General features: G+C 31.4%; 3 protein-coding genes across 4 annotated transcripts; 2 read left to right on the top strand and 1 right to left on the bottom strand.

Moving 5' to 3' along the window:
• The first annotated feature begins 307 nt into the window (after positions 1–307).
• On the top strand, positions 308–2,403 carry LOC114164865 (heat shock factor protein HSF30-like). 2 transcript variants are annotated; one of them, XM_028049639.1, is made up of 3 exons: positions 308–815; positions 1,042–1,891; positions 1,992–2,403. In XM_028049639.1, exons 1-2 carry the CDS (start codon positions 498–500, stop codon positions 1,852–1,854), a joined length of 1,131 nt encoding a protein of 376 aa, XP_027905440.1. In that variant the 5' UTR covers positions 308–497; the 3' UTR covers positions 1,855–1,891; positions 1,992–2,403. The 2 variants fall into 2 exon arrangements, with proteins under 2 accessions (XP_027905440.1, XP_027905439.1); XM_028049638.1 differs by having other exon boundaries at positions 310–815; positions 1,989–2,403.
• A 5,489-nt stretch (positions 2,404–7,892) lies between these two features.
• LOC114163159 (cytochrome P450 711A1-like) lies at positions 7,893–14,553 on the top strand. The gene is made up of 5 exons (XM_028047291.1): positions 7,893–8,408; positions 10,484–10,636; positions 12,853–13,645; positions 13,781–13,876; positions 13,991–14,553. The coding sequence occupies exons 1-5, from the start codon at positions 8,167–8,169 to the stop codon at positions 14,318–14,320; spliced, it is 1,614 nt and encodes a 537-aa protein (XP_027903092.1). The 5' UTR covers positions 7,893–8,166; the 3' UTR covers positions 14,321–14,553.
• A 57-nt stretch (positions 14,554–14,610) lies between these two features.
• Positions 14,611–16,799, bottom strand: LOC114163160 (protein IQ-DOMAIN 1-like). The gene is made up of 5 exons (XM_028047293.1): positions 16,470–16,799; positions 16,139–16,390; positions 15,820–16,047; positions 15,629–15,742; positions 14,611–15,494 (listed from the first exon to the last, which is right to left on the bottom strand). The coding sequence occupies exons 1-5, from the start codon at positions 16,533–16,535 to the stop codon at positions 14,826–14,828; spliced, it is 1,329 nt and encodes a 442-aa protein (XP_027903094.1). The 5' UTR covers positions 16,536–16,799; the 3' UTR covers positions 14,611–14,825.
• Between the last annotated feature and the right edge of the window lie 7 nt (positions 16,800–16,806).

Genomic DNA, 16,806 nt, shown 5'->3' with positions numbered 1-16,806 from the left:
TTACGTTAATATTAACATACTTAAATAAAACACTTATAAAAATAAATAAATTTATTGTTTCTTCCTTTTGTTGTTTTCCTCTTCATCTAAAGAATTTTTTCTTTTTCGTCGGTTTTCCAAATCAAGCAAAGCAAAACAGTGGTTTGTGACAGTGCCAACATCATCTCTCTGTAACAGTGATTAACACGCGTCGGTTCCATGTTGAAAATATATTTAGGGTGGAAGCAGCCGATAAGTCGAGAAGTTTCCAGAAGTTTTACAAAATATCTTTGGCACAGTAAATTGACAAATGGCAGAAGCTTCTCAGAGTCTTCAAAAATCTCTTCCAGTGTCACACTCTCTCTAGAACCTTCCTTCTCTCATCCCTTAAATTCCTTATTCCCTAAGCCCCAAGTAAACCCTTGGTTTATTCACACTTCGTCATTCACCGAACTCTTTCTCTCAGATACTTATACTCACACTGCATAGCAGAGAGATTAAGCTTCCATTTAAGGAAAATGAAGGGAGGGATAGTGAAAGAGGAAGAAACAATCGCATTTGCAGCTGCTGCTGTTGCTGCTGCTTCTTCATCTTCATCCTCAACTTCCAACCTCTCCCCGCAACCAAGGGAAGGGTTGCACGACGTGGGTCCCCCTCCGTTTCTCACCAAAACCTTCGACGTGGTGGAAGACCCTTCCACCAACGACATCGTTTCGTGGAGCAGAGCACGCAACAGTTTCGTCGTTTGGGACTCTCACAAGTTCTCCACCACCATCTTGCCTCGTTACTTCAAGCACAACAATTTCTCCAGCTTCGTCCGACAACTCAACACCTATGTAAGCATTTTTTTTCCTTCTCGTTTCCTACTCAATTTCTTAACCTAGTTTAGTGTGTGTGTATATATATAAACTTCTAAAGTTTGCAGTTTTTAATCAACAATTTAGAGTGTTCTTCTGAACGAGTGTGTTTGAGTGTATCTTTAAAGGATTTTTTTTTTTGTCTGGTGGTTGTAATAATTTGATGTGAATCCTAACTTGGGAAATGAATGGCTGGTGGGTGCAGGGTTTTAGAAAAGTTGATCCTGACAAATGGGAATTTGCGAACGAAGGGTTTCTGGCGGGACAGAAGCACTTGTTGAAGACGATCAAGAGAAGGAGGCACGTGACACAGACGCAGTCACACGAGGGAGGAAGCGGAGCTTGCGTTGAATTGGGGGAGTTTGGATTGGAAGGTGAGATTGAGAGGTTGAGGAGAGACAGGACAGTTTTGATGGCTGAAATTGTGAGGTTGAGGCAGCAACAGCACAATTCAAGGGAGCAATTGTTGTCCATGGAGAGCAGATTGCAGGTCAGCGAGAAGAAACATCAGCAGATGATGACTTTTCTTGCTAAGGCACTCAACAATCAGACTTTTATTCAGCAGTTCCTTCACAGGAACGCTCAGAAGATAGAGTTGCAAGGTGCTAGAAGAAAGAGGAGACTAGCTGCTTCCCCAAGCGTGGAGAATTTGCAGCAAGATCCTGTGATTGATGCGGCATTGCCAGTTGAAGAGGAATCCACTAATATTGAGTCTCTTCTCTCAGCTGTTTATGACGATGATCCATTAGAATCAAGCTCTGAACTAGAAGACCCGGCGATGTTAGGTTCAGTTCCTACAACCGGTGGTGGGAGTGATTTGGGGGTTGTAAGTGATGCAATCTGGGAGGACTTACTGAACCAAGACTTGGTTGCTACGAACCATGAGGAGGAAGTTGTAATTGGTGATTTTTCACAAGTTGATGTTCCTGTGGAGGATTTGGTTGCTGATCCTGATGAGTGGAGTGAGGATTTGCAGAACCTTGTGGATCATATGGGTTATCTTGCGTCCAAACCCTAGTGGACTCTGACAATTTTTATCATCTAGAACCGTTGTGGTATAACCTCATGAGGCTTCATTGTTTTGTTAATATTTGTGGTTTGATAATTTACGTGATTGCAATTGATGTAGCATATGAATGATTTTATATGCAGCAGGGAAAGGTGGTTGCTGCAGAAGAGGTCCCCAGATATTGCTCTTTATCTGCTGTATCCTTTGTAAAACAGACATGTGTTTTGTGAATAGCTGAGTATTCCTTGTACCAGTAATGATGATGCTGTTTGTACTATGTTGTTGCCCCCTTTGGATAACTACATTGTACGTTTATTTTTTTTTTGCAGGGTAGGTTAATGTTGAAGTGGCCTATTGCTTGGAAAAGAAGTAGTAATAATCTAACGGTAAATTGATGAATTGTGAAACTTTCAGTGTGGAGAGACTGTGAAGTAAGATCGTTGACTGATTCCAAAGAAGAATATCATTAACAATCCCCTTTACTCATCCGCCATCTCACCTTGTCCATTGGTGTACACTGAGAAAGGGAAATACACATTCTTCCTGTTTTATCTTTTATTTTATTCTATATTTTTTTTAAAAATTGTTTTTTTACCCGTTGTTGTACTAGTAGAAACTCATTTTTAGAAGTATTTTAATTATCGTAATTATTGAAAAAAATTAACTTTTATGGTATTTATAGTGAAAGAGAGATCAAGGATAAAATAATAAATATAAGATGTGTGTGAAAATAACAATGTTTATATCTTTATGTTGTATTTTCAATGTCATACATAATATGCTAAATCACTCTTTTAGTCAGTATAGCAAATAGTTAAGATGATGAGTTTATTCCTTATATAAATTTTAAAAAGAAATAAACTCGTTACTATACCTTGCTCATTTAAAACATTGTTTTAGTTTTATTATTATTATTTAAACTGTGGGACGTTGGACTTTGATTTTACTTACTAATATAAAAAAAATACGATTTTCATTTCATTATAATAGAAATTCATAATTAAAACAATAGTGACTACAGCAATATTTTAATAATAATAATATTTTTTTGTAGTAAGAATAATGTATTATTAATGTTAAAAATAATAGTTATAAGATAATATTATTATATTCTTCTTCTTAGTATTATAACACAAAATCAAATAAGCTTTTGAGTGTAATAGTTTCACAAATATACAACTTTTGTAAAGTTGGGTAAGATTATTATCAATATATATATATATATATATATATATATATATATATATATATATTTCTTTTGCATACATGGTTAATTAATAGTACACAAATGTTTACATAGACATTAAATTGTTGGCTTCTTATCGAATAGGATTTTGTAATTTGTGCTAACAATACACAAACTTAATATTGATATTTCACAAGACATGATTTGTAAGGCAAAATTGGGAACATTGGTCTTCAGGTAAGGTTCTTTGGTTTGAAGATTTGTCCATGTGCATTGGTTATGTTATGGAGTCATTTCAAAGCAAAATAGCAACGTTATAAAGTGAGATTTAAGGCTAGATAAATTTCATAAAACTAGTTTAATTAGACAGTGTTTATATTTATTAGTGATTATAATTTAGTTATATGTGTATAATGTGAGATATTTAATAATATAATAATAAATTTAACTACGATAGATTCTTGATAAGCTGTAATACTATTTCAGAAAAGTGAAATTTAACTATAAACAATTTATATTAAGTTTGTTTGACAAGGTGAAGGCTATTGCTTTCTATGGGATCTATTTTCCGGATCACAGTAGGGAGAAATTTTTTGGGGGTGTAAGAAGCAACAGCCTAACGTCAATCACCAAAAATAGCTTCTAGGGCCCAAATCGAATTTGTTGGCTTCTCCTCAACCACTTGGTAATTACTCTATTTTATAACCGTGAGACAAGAATAGAGTAAATTATAAATCACACTAACAATACGATAATATTTTTTTCTGGTATTTTGTTTATTTGAAGCCAAACCTTTATTTAAAAACTGCCATATAATAAATAATGTAAAAAATCTGTTTAATGAGAGTGAGTGTGTGAATAATTTTAAAGACAATATTGACACGCTCTGAAATAGATTTGTTTGGGGTTAAATATGAAGTTTCTCTTTCTTAGTTAACAAAAGTGAGTGTGAATAAGTTTCTCATTGTACAATAAAATAGAGATAAATCAAACTTTTTATGTGTATTTCTTCTTGACATTAACCAGCTACCGTCATATTAAATATGAGTATATAACATGATTATATAGTAAAATTATGCAAATTAATCAAGATTTATAATTTGATCCCAGCATAATTGTAGAAACTAATCATATACCTCTTAATTAGTATATTCTAGAGATATTGTACCCTAAAAATAATATCGATTTACAATGTATAAGTAAAAGTAATCCTTAGTTTACAAATTATTTTGTAACGATAAATTAGATTTAATCCACTTTGAATAATATATTTTGAAAAAACATAACTATCTATTAACTTTGGTAGAGCATGTTAGACTTTTTATTCTTTAATTTGGTATTTTCCCACCAAATTGCAATCACATCATAGGGGTGGTGGGTTGGTACCAAAAACTGGTGTTCAGTGTAAAAAGATGTGGTGAAACAAAAGACAACCAAATTTGGCCCCCATCCTACAAAGATATGAAACCAAGATTATTCATTATAAAGAGATGCGCATGTTTTTCAAAATAATTCTATTACATTATTGGTTTAATAGTTATATATATGTTATCAATGTAATTTTCAAGATAACATTTAGTCTACATGAGAAGTTATTGTTTGGTATCAGTATTCATGAATATAATATTTACTATTTTTTCATTCATCATATCTTTGAATATTTGCAGCTATGGTATTGACGAGTACTATAAATCTGACAACGATACCCAATTTAAATTAATTATGCGATCTTACAAAAGTATGAATGTTTCGAACTTATCCTTTATGAGCAGTTTATGCTAAGGATATAGGGTATATTTGAACTTTTTTAAAATAATAATAAGCTAGGAATAAAAAAGTTAAATATAAACTTATTAACTAGTAGAAGATTTCACATATTTAGCTTATTTTGTAAAACAAATTTAAGTTACAATTGTGTGATATTATAATACTAATTCAAACGCATTTCTGATGTAAATTGTAATTCAAATTGATGGGGTCTCTATCATGTTCATGTTATAAGCAGAAATAAAGTTAAATAGTATTCACACTATCTATTGATGCTCAATTCAAACACCGTCTCTATCATGTTTTCTATCAACAAATATAAAGTTAAATAGCATTTATAGAGTACCAAACCTATTTATTAATGAAAAACAGCAAAGAAATTTGGTATTTTGTATTTACGTATGAATATGCCTAATACAAAAAAACAAATATTTTTACAACATAGTTTCCCGTTTATTGGATTTTTTTTTAATTGATGTTACATGAAGTATTTAAAAAAACAAGAATCTCGTTTTTTTCCACGTATAAACTTTTGCTTAAGATTTATGATACTTTAATATTGTTTAAAACAAAAAAAAAACTTTATTTAATTACTCACTTTGATAATATAATATATATTAGTGTTTTAAACAAAAATAAAAATATATAACTGAAATATATATATATATATATATATATATATATATATATATATATATATATATATACATTGACGGTTAACAGTTACTGATTTTCAAAAATTATTTTGAAAATATCAAAATAGATATAAAAAATATTAAAATGTCAAATGTTTAAAATATACTAAACTTATATCAAGATTATCATTCAAAAATCCATATTCTAACATGAAAACAAATACTAAAAATTTGTAATTTACTATTCATCATATCATAATAATATTTCATTATAATAGGTTAATAAAATATAAAAGCATTATACTCTTATACTACATCGTTTGAACTATTTATACTCTTAAACTAAATTATTCTATCCTTACAAATTTAACCAAAAAAGAAAACATTATCCTATATTTATGTTTTCCTCTTTTGAGGTAAATGAACCTTGTTTTTATGGTGTTGATTTCTTCACCTCTCCCATCCTCTTGAACAACTAAAGAAGATAACTTTATTTTATATTCTCCTTTTATCGACCAAATAGATAATGTAAAGCACTATTGAGTTAGAAATGCAAAGAAAATAACATACTATATGTATAAATGGCTCAAATTTATGAGTTACAATAGCCATTGTTAACAGAATATATCTTAAATTTTCATTGGCATTCTACCAAGAATCTTGAATCCAATACCCACTTCAAAAGTTTAATTTCAGACTCCAAGGTATATAGAAGCCTCGTGAAACAACATATTCTCTCAATAATAGATCCTTTTTGACCAAAATATTTTACAGAATCTCATGGAATTATTGAATAAATTAGGAACAGAGATGACTAGTAACTATTTCTTATCTTATCCATCTGGTTGAAAAATAAACCATTTTGTTAGAAGAATATTCGTTTATAATTTTATAACCTCAGGGATATTTTTAAAAAATATTATTTTATGATAAATAAAATTATATGAAAATTATTTTTCACGTATAAACTCAAAAAACTATGCTTTTAAAAATATAAATTTGAATAGTAAATTTTACGTTCTAAAATATAAATTTATAAACAAATAATACTTAAAACATGTTATTTGAACAAGAATTATTGTAAGAAAACTACTCAAATCCATGTTGAATAAAATAAGATAAATAGCATATAATATTACTTTGTTATGTTCCTTAGCAAATGACAGCATTATTGCACACGTACACGTGCAATCTATTCACACTATAATTGTCTTGTAAAACTTTATAGTCACCTATAAAATTACAAAGATTTCATAAAATATAGTGTACCCTTAATTTTTATATATGAATTCAATTAAAAAGTTCTTTAAGTACAAGTGTCACAATAATTCAACTAACAATGGAGTTAATAATTTTAAAATGTACGAGAATTCGTAATTAAATGTCGGTATAGATTTTCCATTGACAATTGTATATATAATTTAGAAATTAATTACTGTTATTGTATTTTTTACAGTCATAAATATTGGTACATAATATTCACCGATTTTGCTAATTTTTTTACTTTATTTAATGGTATACATCGTGTGGTACTTAAAATATAATTATTATTTTTTTCATTAGATGATTTAAATACTCAACTGTTAAAATATCATTTATTAAAATGATTAAAGGTATAAATTTGTAAGACTTACACTTAATATCATAAAATTATCTTCATCGTCCTTTCATAAAATTTTACATCGTACTTCCACTCTCTAAGAAAAATAATATCTTAGACTCAACTATATATTGTTAAATATATTTATTATACAACTATCTTTCTTAACAAAATATTAATTTATACGGTTGTAGAGCAAAGAGGAAATGTGAAAAGAAAAAAAGTAATCTCAACAAATCATCACCCATGCAACGAAATAATAATTCACTATTACACAGTAAAGCATTTAATTGTGCTTACTTTTGTTTTATGAAAGTTCCAAACTTAACTGTGAAGTGTGTTTGCGCATTAGCCTAAATTTACTTTATTTTTCAATTTAAAATTATAATTTATATTATTAAATTTGGATTGCAAGATGAGTTTATTTTTCTAAGAGAGTCTCAAAAATATAAATTTTTTTCTTTAACAAATCGAGAGGTGATAAAGAATATGATGAAATGAATATAAAAATTTGTTGTTATAGTAAAAGTATTACTGTCCTTATAAATTAGGTGTAACCAAAGATGATGCAAATAACGTGTATGAAGATGGTGTTAATATATAGTGAGTGAGAAGAAAATAGAATTTTTGAATATATTATGATGATGATGATGATGAGATAATGGTAAGTGATTATAGACAAAGTATTGTGACAACTGTAGTGACGTATATTGAAAGTCCACAAACACAAACGTTGATGATAATGATCTAAGGATAAAAGAAACAATAATGTTATTATTATCTTATTCAGCAATCGCTCTCTCTGGCTCGATCATTTTCATGGCGGGTACAAGAATAGGATGCATAGTGGATAAAGGAGTGTGTGTCCAGATTCAGGTGAACTTTCAGTTTTACCCCCACACTCTCCACCCATGCACCTCTCTTCTAAGTCTCCAAAACCAGACCAAAACAATCAACAAAGAAACTGATTGGGTAGAAGGGTATCTAATTCCCACATCTCATCATTCACATTACGACAAAACCTCATCTTCTTATTTATAGTACCTCCAATTCCTTAATATAAACCAAACCCTCATTCTTTCAGCCACCACCTCAAACCAACCACCTTAATATAAACTAAATTAAAGACAGATATGGTGGTGCTGATGGATTTGGAATGGTGGTTTTCAGTTCCAAGTGTGGTTTCTGCTTCATCAATGTTTACCTTGGCGGGTTTAATAGGAGGGTTGTTGGTATATCTCTATGCACCTTATTGGGGTGTGAGGAAGGTTCCGGCTCCACCTTCTTTGCCTCTTATAGGACACCTTCCCTTGCTCGCCAAATATGGCCCTGATGTCTTCTCAGTCCTTGCCAAACAATATGGTCCGATTTACAGGTTAGTTTATTTATATCTATATTATAACTATTGCAACATTCGTACGAATTTCATGTTAATCAGAGATAAGGCTAATTAATAATATATAAATGGATGCAATTCTTATTTTACAAGTTGGTTTTGTGGAGTTGAGTTATACTTAAAGTCCATTTTTAACATGGTATTAGAACTAAGTTATAACCTAATCTAGAAAACTTTTTTGAACATTCTGTTCCACCCGATATTGGGCCACTGACGAACCACCCACTAATTTATTGTTTCACCTCACCTTTCATACCAGTTATATGTGGTTAGAATATATATTTATGTTTTTTTTTTCTGGAGTGTAATGTCTGAACCGAAACTCCATTTTTGGGAGGAGGATGATGATCTTAAACAGAAGGATGATGGGAGATAGATTTTGACCTGAGAAGGTTGTTGTGTGCCCCAGAAGTAGATATAAATTTTAAAAAAAGTGATTATTGTATGATCCGATTGTCGTACTTGTTGTGGTTTATTCAGATGCTCACTTGCTTCCATACACAAAACTGAGAAAGGGCCCAGTGCAAGCGTGCTGTGCTTTGGTGTCTTTCTCAACTTCAGCCACCAATAATACCAAATATTTATTCATTTTTATTATATTATCATTTACTCTTCACCAATCATATATTAATATTCATTTTTTTAATCAACACCTATCCTATCGTGACGCATAAAACACACACACTATCTATCTATCTATCTATATATATATATATATATATATATATATATATATATATATATATATATATATATATATATATATATATATATATATATGTATATATTATTTTTTCTCTTTGTAGATGCTATTTCATATTGTCAGTGTTTTGGATTAAATAAACCTAATTAAATCTGGTATTTATTCATCACATGTTTATTTTTATTATAACTTTGTCATTTTTTTTATCTGTCTCCTTTTTCATCACAAAATGAGATGAATGAATTATTATTCGTTTGAAAGATGCTCTTCCACAATTTCTATGTGACACGATTCACCTTTTACTATTTTTTTCTTAAATTGAAAATTTTGCTGATGTAAGAAAAATTGTTGACATGAACAATATCTATAGAAATTGAAAGATTTGTTTAGATTTTAACTTTTACATAAAAACTATTCTTAGTGTATTAAGAAGCTCATTTTACGTTTTCCTTATATTTTCAGTTTATGAATAAAATGTATCCAGTAATATATATATTAACTTGCCTTATCTGTTTATATATTCAATTATCTATTTATTAAATACCTATTATCTGTTTATATATCCTAAAAAATTATTAATGGTTTCTAGAAAAAGTTTTATGCTTTTGTTTGTATGATTCTTTTGTAGTGACCACAGTTAAGCAAATCATTTCGGAACAGAATTATTTACTAAGTCAACCTACCATCTTCTAAAAAAAAGGTTTTCTTTTCTTTTTTTTACAAATTTAGATGTGCTGTGTTTTTAATATAAAATGTTATTGATATATCACTTTTTTTTTTTCCTTTACAACGAAGTCAAATTTTAATGAGTATATCACTTGATGTTAACCGGAACAAAATTGTTTATAGTAATGAGCCAAAAAGTGCCTTTTTATATTAACATTACATTCAAATGAATTACTAAAAAAGATTTGTTTGAATTGTTTTCTTTGTTTATTTGTATTTTAAGTGATTAAGCACTTTCTCTTTCACATAAATTCACCATCTTAACCGGGTGATACATATTTTGACTATTAAATTTTGACAACTCTTTCTTATAATATGATGTGTTATCTTTTAAATGGTTTTTAAATATTGAGAATGAAAAAAAAAATAAAAAATCACTTAAAAAATGACACATAAAATTATAAGAAAAAATTGTCAAAATTTAGTAATAAAAAATCATTTTCTAAGAGTAAAGATAAGGAAATTTTTTTTAAGGGATTATTTATTATAAAAATTTATATAAATATGATTCGAATTTAATTTAAATAAGGAACTGGTATCACATTCAATTCAAAATATTAAGATAAATTGTATGATTTGTGTGGGTTAGTGTTGTAAATGGTGTTACTGTTATTAATTGGTGCAGATTCCATATGGGGAGACAGCCATTAATAATTATAGCAAATGCAGAGTTGTGCAAAGAAGCTGGAATTAAGAAATTCAAAGATATTTCAAACAGAAGTATTCCTTCACCAATATCTGCTTCCCCTCTTCACCAAAAGGGTCTCTTCTTCAGCAGGTATCACAAATAATACTAATGTTATTCCTGCACTTCTCTTTATATATATATATATATATATATATATATATATATATATATATATATATATATATATATATATATATATACTACTTTCTTTCTTCACTTACTTTCTCTTATTTCGATAAAAGAAATACAAATTAATTTTACAACACTATATTTAACAATTTTTATAACAGTAAAATAATCTTAACAAAAATTAATTTTCATACCTTATTTAATATTAGAAAAGTTTATTAAAAAAGCATTCAAAAACTGCACTTTTGTGGAGGTACACAAACACCAACAATTATGCCAAATGCTATGTGGACATGTAACACACGAATAGTGTTGCACATGAAAAGAATGAAGCATATTCTGAAATATAAAGAAGTCAACATATTTTTATAACCTTTTTATAATATTATTTGAAGAAACACATGGGTAGGGTATGGTATATGTGTCTATTTTTTTTAGCAAAAGTTTATTAAACTATAAAGTAATTTTTATTAAAAATAATTGTAAAAAATATTTTTATTATTAAATAATTTTTTCATAAATAATTATTTGAATTAAAAAATAATTATTAAAAGAATAAGTTAAAATAATTATTTTAAGGGTTGAGAATATTTTTAGTCTTTACATTTAAACACAATTGAAATTCATTTGTTTCAAATTTTAATACACTTTTTTCTCCAAACTTAAAAAAAGAATGAATATAATAATTTTAACTTAACAAAGTTAACTCTCTTTTTTAGTGTTAATTGATGTTAAGTTGACATTAGAGTTGGAATATGTGAAATGATGTAAACAACTCAAATGTCATTTTGAAACATTATTTAATATCTCAAAAAGAAAGTTCATGTTGTTGGGTTAAAACATGTTAACTTTTGTTTAGGTGTAGGTATTACAAGGTAACATTAAAGTTAGAACGTGTCAATGATATAAATATTTTATATCAGTCTTGAACACTATTTAACACTTCAAAAGAAAGTTCATGTTGTTGGGTTAAAACATTCATTTTTAAAGATTGAGCACAACAATGTATCAAAGTTTAAGACATGGATGAATTTCAATTTCGCGTACAAGTTTAGGGATTAAAAATATATTAAACCCTTATTTTAATCTATAAAATGATTAAATTTAAATAACAATTAAAAGATAAAAATGGAAATGTAGATATCTTGATTTAAAACAACAAATACTTAAGAAGTAAAATTGAAAAACGAATGCTTTTTATATATAATACAGATTATATAACTATTATTTGTATTATGTTGCTTATTTTATCTTATATCAATTTGTCTTTTCTATTTTATCTGTTAAAAACAAATGTAATTTGTCATACAAACAAAATTATAGCAATGAAAATCTTAATTTTGTAAGTATTGTGGGAATTTTAGCTGTCTGTGAAACTAAATAAATTGATAAAATGCTTTCCTGAAAAAATAATTACTCGCCTGATCCATTAAATCAATAGTTGAGCCCTGCATAAGATTTTTTTGACTGAATACCAAATCTTCGTACAAAAGTTGAACCATTTCATGAAATGACAATTAAGATTTGAAGGAACAAATTACTGTAACATGCATTACCAACGGCTGTCAATATGTTTAGGAGATTGCTTACCAAGAAAAATAATTAAGGACAAGAATCAAACTTATATGTGAAAGCACAGTATTTGATTCCATATAAATAATTTTATTTGGCTTTACTTTTGTTATATGATAATAGCTTGATTAAGGTTGTATTGTTAGGTCAACAACTGTAATTAAGTCATAATCTAAGTGTAACCATCTAAATATATTGATTCTGTCCATTTTCTTTATTTCATTCCCCAAACTCATCTTAATTTTTATGATTTTTAGTAAATGTTGGAGAAGAAGAAAACTTTATATGGGGTGCAAGGATCATTTTCAAATGGGTTAATGACATGGTTAATCATTTATTTTAATCACAAATTTATATGGTGATGTTGTGAAGATTTAGATTGTGCATATTACACACAAGTGAGTGACGTGAAATTTGAAGGGTTGTGCGTAAAACTGTAGAAGTCATTGTTTAGAGTATGGTTCTGTAGTAGTGCACCGAGTTGAATATCATTTTCTTTCGCTTCTGTAATCATGAACATGAAATCATCTTAGTGGTTCTGAGAAACTGTTGCAATGATAGTGAAGCAACTAAAATCTAAAGTGTGTTGAAACTCGGTGGTGCAGGGACTCACAATGGTCTACCATGCGAAACACTATTCTATCGATCTACCAACCATCACACTTATCTGGATTAGTGCCACTGATGCAGTCTTTCATAGAATCCGCCACTGAAAACCTTGATTCTGAAAAAGAAGACATTGTTTTTTCCAACTTGTCCCTGAGACTTGCAACTGATGTGATTGGGCAAGCAGCATTTGGTGTGAACTTTGGTCTTTCTAGACCCCATTCAGTTTGTGATTCCATCAAGAGTGTTGAAACTGACCCTGCAAGTCATGGTAATGACAATGAGGTATCGGATTTCATCAACCAGCACATATACTCCACTACACAACTCAAGATGGACTTGTCTGGTTCTTTCTCCATTATATTGGGTCTGCTTTTGCCGATACTTCAAGAGCCTTTTAGGCAGATTCTGAAGAGAATTCCAGGAACCATGGACTGGAAGATTGAGCGTACGAACCAAAAACTAAGTGGTCGTCTTGATGAGATTGTGGAAAAAAGAATGAAAGATAAGACACGAAGTTCAAAGGATTTCTTGTCACTCATACTTAATGCCAGAGAAACAAAAGCAGTTTCAGAGAATGTATTCACACCAGACTACATCAACGCAGTTACTTACGAGCATCTGCTTGCTGGTTCAGCAACCACGTCTTTTACCTTGTCTTCTGTTATCTATTTGGTTGCTGGACATCCTCAAGTTGAGAAAAAGTTGCTTCACGAGATAGATGCCTTTGGTCCTGTCGATCAGATTCCGACATCTCAAGATCTTCGTGACAACTTCCCTTATCTTGATCAGGTTTCTTAAACTAACACAAAATCTCATACAACTTCGAAATTGTATATGTACTTCTGTTACTATTTTTGAATGCACTCTTCTGCTAATTCAAATTCAAATATATTTATACTAGTGTGCACTTTACCTCAAATGCAGGTGATCAAAGAGGCAATGAGATTTTACACTGTATCTCCATTAGTTGCAAGAGAAACATCAAATGAAGTGGAGATTGGAGGCTATCTTCTCCCAAAGGTTAATAAAATATTCATTTTATTTTCAAATTCATTTCGAAGTGTTTGATGAAAAGTTAGTCATAAAATTAAGTGTTTTATCTGTGCCGCTGCTGAATCTGGTTTGCATGAGCAGGGGACTTGGGTGTGGTTAGCACTTGGAGTTGTGGCAAAAGATCCCAAGGACTTTCCGGAGCCAGAAAAGTTCAAACCAGAGAGGTTTGACCCCAACTGTGATGAAATGAAACGAAGGCACCCTTATGCTTTTATACCATTTGGAATTGGTCCTCGGGCTTGCATTGGTAAACAATTTTCCCTACAAGAGATCAAGCTTTCTCTCATTCATTTATATCGGAAATACTTGTTTCGGCATTCACCCAATATGGAAAACCCCTTGGAACTCCAGTATGGGATAGTCCTCAACTTCAAGCATGGGGTCAAGCTCAGAGCCATTAAAAGAACATAAAGTTACTAAGCAAACGGTTAAGATTATTCATATACTCTACACTGCAGAGTTCAGATGATTTTATCTTACAAATGTTACAGTCTGCTAAATTCCAAATATTACCTTATGTAGAATTTTAGCCTACTATAGCTTGTGTAATAGAATACCTGAAAGAGTGTGTTACTAGGATCATGTTATGAAGTTTATCAAAATTCCATGTTTTAATAAATATCAGCTGGGCACACTTCCTACAAGATTCTGGATGGCATTATCTTTTGTGGGAAATAAACTTCAACAAAAATCAGAGGACAGTGAGTAATATCAATACCCATAAATGAACAATTGTACAGATGGAGACCCCTCTCATAAGTATTATCAAACATAAGCTACTTGTACCTAGCTAACGCAATTTAAACTGCATGGAACAACAAGATGTTGAACTTCTTGAGAAAAATAATGATAAAATACAGAAAGATGTTGAGCTTCCACCACATTTTCATACCATGTAAACTGGGCCATTTCCCTTTCACCGTGGCCTCACCGAGCTCTTGTCCAAGTGAAGTGGCCTAGAAAGGTTGATTGAAGGGTCAGAACCTGCAGTGCTTTTGGAATCTCCATTGGAGAAAACCGGTACCCTCTTGAGAAATTGAAACTCATCCATGGACTGTTGCCTTTGAGCTCTATTATACACATGATTACTACTTGTCTTTAGCTTTGCCTTTGTGGACTGAGTCAGGTTCATGTAATTAGGCCTAGCCACAGCATTACCATTGCTGTCATCAGTCCTGTCACAAGTGTTCCCAGACATTGGTGTTGTAGATGTACAAATGGAAGATGATGCAGAACTCTCATCATATCGAAACTCAGAACTTGGACTTGAGGATGAACGAGTAGCTTGCCCAACAAGGGGAGGCCTAGCAGAAACCCTTGTTGTCATGTTGTTCTTCTTGACTTTGACCAAACATGGTTTGGAATTAGAGTTCACATAGGATTCCTCAAACTTCTTTGGAAGTGGGGTTTTATCTAACAAACCTTCTGCCTGAGATTGTTCCATCAATCTACTCTCCCAAGGCTTGGCTGCCATCCAACGCTCCAACCAAGTCCACCCCCAGTTAGCTTTGTTAATCTCATGGCTCCTCAGAGAGGAAACAGAGCCATTAGTTCGTGAATTATAACTTGAGGTTGATCTGCATTGCTGGAATAAAAACAAAACATACACAATTTTAAACACCTTTCTAAGAAAGCGCATAGTTTCAACTTTGTCACTGCTTGTTTAGGTGAATCAAGTTGAAATACTTATTATCATGATTTTAAGAAGATACTTGTTACCTTTTGAGCAAGAGAATAAGCAATTGCTCTTTCCCTTTTGAAAGCTCCTTCTTGCCTCATCTGTATCTTTGTTTTAACATCTTCCAAAGTTCCTCTGCTGTCACACCATCCTTCCTGCACTTTTTGTTAGACAGTACACACACCAACGAAACAGAAACACAAGCTTTTGCACGAGTGAGTTATGATGATACCTCAGCTTGCTTCAAAAGTTCAAGCTTACTGCGCCTTTCATTAAGCATGTTCTGCACAGCTTGCCCCTCTATGGACATCCTCACACGACGAGCTCTAACACGGGCCTGAACCCGAACCAAGGCTTGCATACACCTCAGTGTCACCGCAGCTTGTTTCCTCACCTGTCTCCCCCGAACAAGAGCTTGAATCCTCACCACTCCTTTCAATGCCCTCAAAGCCCTTCTTGCCTACAATCATAACCACACAACTATCAACACCAAATCTCTTCCATTTCATTGAAGATCCACACATTTCAATGATTAGAATGAAGATCCATACCAAGAAGGCACGGAAAGCAGTTTGGATTCTTATAGCGGCCCATTCTTGCTTGACGAGTCTGAAATCCTTAGGTGGTGCTCGAACCACAGTGGCTACTGCGGCTGTGTAAGCATCTGGTGCTACAACAGGTGGAGAATCAGACCCTTCAGAAGCTGCTTTGTGGTGGTTTCCTTTGAAAGCCTTCCAAGAACCCACATCCCCAGAAGAACTCCTCCATAGCCTCCACTTCTTGCTCTTACCACCCTCTTTCACCTACACATAAGCCAAACAAGTCATGAAAAAAGAGTAAAGTTTAGATGGACGCATGCACTTTGAAGTATATAGAACTAACATGTTCGTCTTTGTCTGGTTTCTTGAGTCCGATTAAAGCCTTTACCCATTTTCCTGATGCACCCATGATGAGTTTAGCTTTGTTTCTTTGAAGGAAGCTAGTGTCTGTGAAATGAACTCAAACAAAAGCCAAAGTTTTGTTTTGTTAAACGTAACTGAGTTACAGCGTAGACTGTCGGAGAGAGAGTGTTTCGTGAAGGGATGTAACGTTAGGAGGAGATTTGAAATTCAAAACGTGGAACGGACAAAGTGGGGGTTGACGATGTTGGTCCCGCATGATGAAGGAATCGTTTGATGTTGCATTGGAACAGGACACCACGTCACGTTGAGGTTCAGGG

Source organism: Vigna unguiculata, chromosome 9 (assembly GCF_004118075.2).
Source record: "Vigna unguiculata cultivar IT97K-499-35 chromosome 9, ASM411807v1, whole genome shotgun sequence".
NCBI classification, from domain to species: Eukaryota; Viridiplantae; Streptophyta; class Magnoliopsida; order Fabales; family Fabaceae; genus Vigna; species Vigna unguiculata.
This window is presented reverse-complemented; position numbering and strand designations above follow the sequence as displayed.

What these genes read in the sequence shown, in the direction of transcription:
- LOC114163160 (XM_028047293.1), bottom strand. Translation starts at nt 16,535, where the DNA reads ATGGGTGCATCAGGAAAATGGGTAAAGGCTTTAATCGGACTCAAGAAA. An exon ending in AACTTTTGAAGCAAGCTGAG is followed by an intron (nt 15,743 to 15,819) that starts GTATCATCATAA and finishes CAAAAAGTGCAG; the next exon opens with GAAGGATGGTGTGACAGCAG. An exon ending in CTTATTCTCTTGCTCAAAAG is followed by an intron (nt 15,495 to 15,628) that starts GTAACAAGTATC and finishes TTTTTATTCCAG; the next exon opens with CAATGCAGATCAACCTCAAG.
- LOC114164865 (XM_028049639.1), top strand. Translation starts at nt 498, where the DNA reads ATGAAGGGAGGGATAGTGAAAGAGGAAGAAACAATCGCATTTGCAGCT. An exon ending in TCCGACAACTCAACACCTAT is followed by an intron (nt 816 to 1,041) that starts GTAAGCATTTTT and finishes TGGTGGGTGCAG; the next exon opens with GGTTTTAGAAAAGTTGATCC.
- LOC114163159 (XM_028047291.1), top strand. Translation starts at nt 8,167, where the DNA reads ATGGTGGTGCTGATGGATTTGGAATGGTGGTTTTCAGTTCCAAGTGTG. An exon ending in ACTTCCCTTATCTTGATCAG is followed by an intron (nt 13,646 to 13,780) that starts GTTTCTTAAACT and finishes CCTCAAATGCAG; the next exon opens with GTGATCAAAGAGGCAATGAG. An exon ending in GAGGCTATCTTCTCCCAAAG is followed by an intron (nt 13,877 to 13,990) that starts GTTAATAAAATA and finishes TTGCATGAGCAG; the next exon opens with GGGACTTGGGTGTGGTTAGC.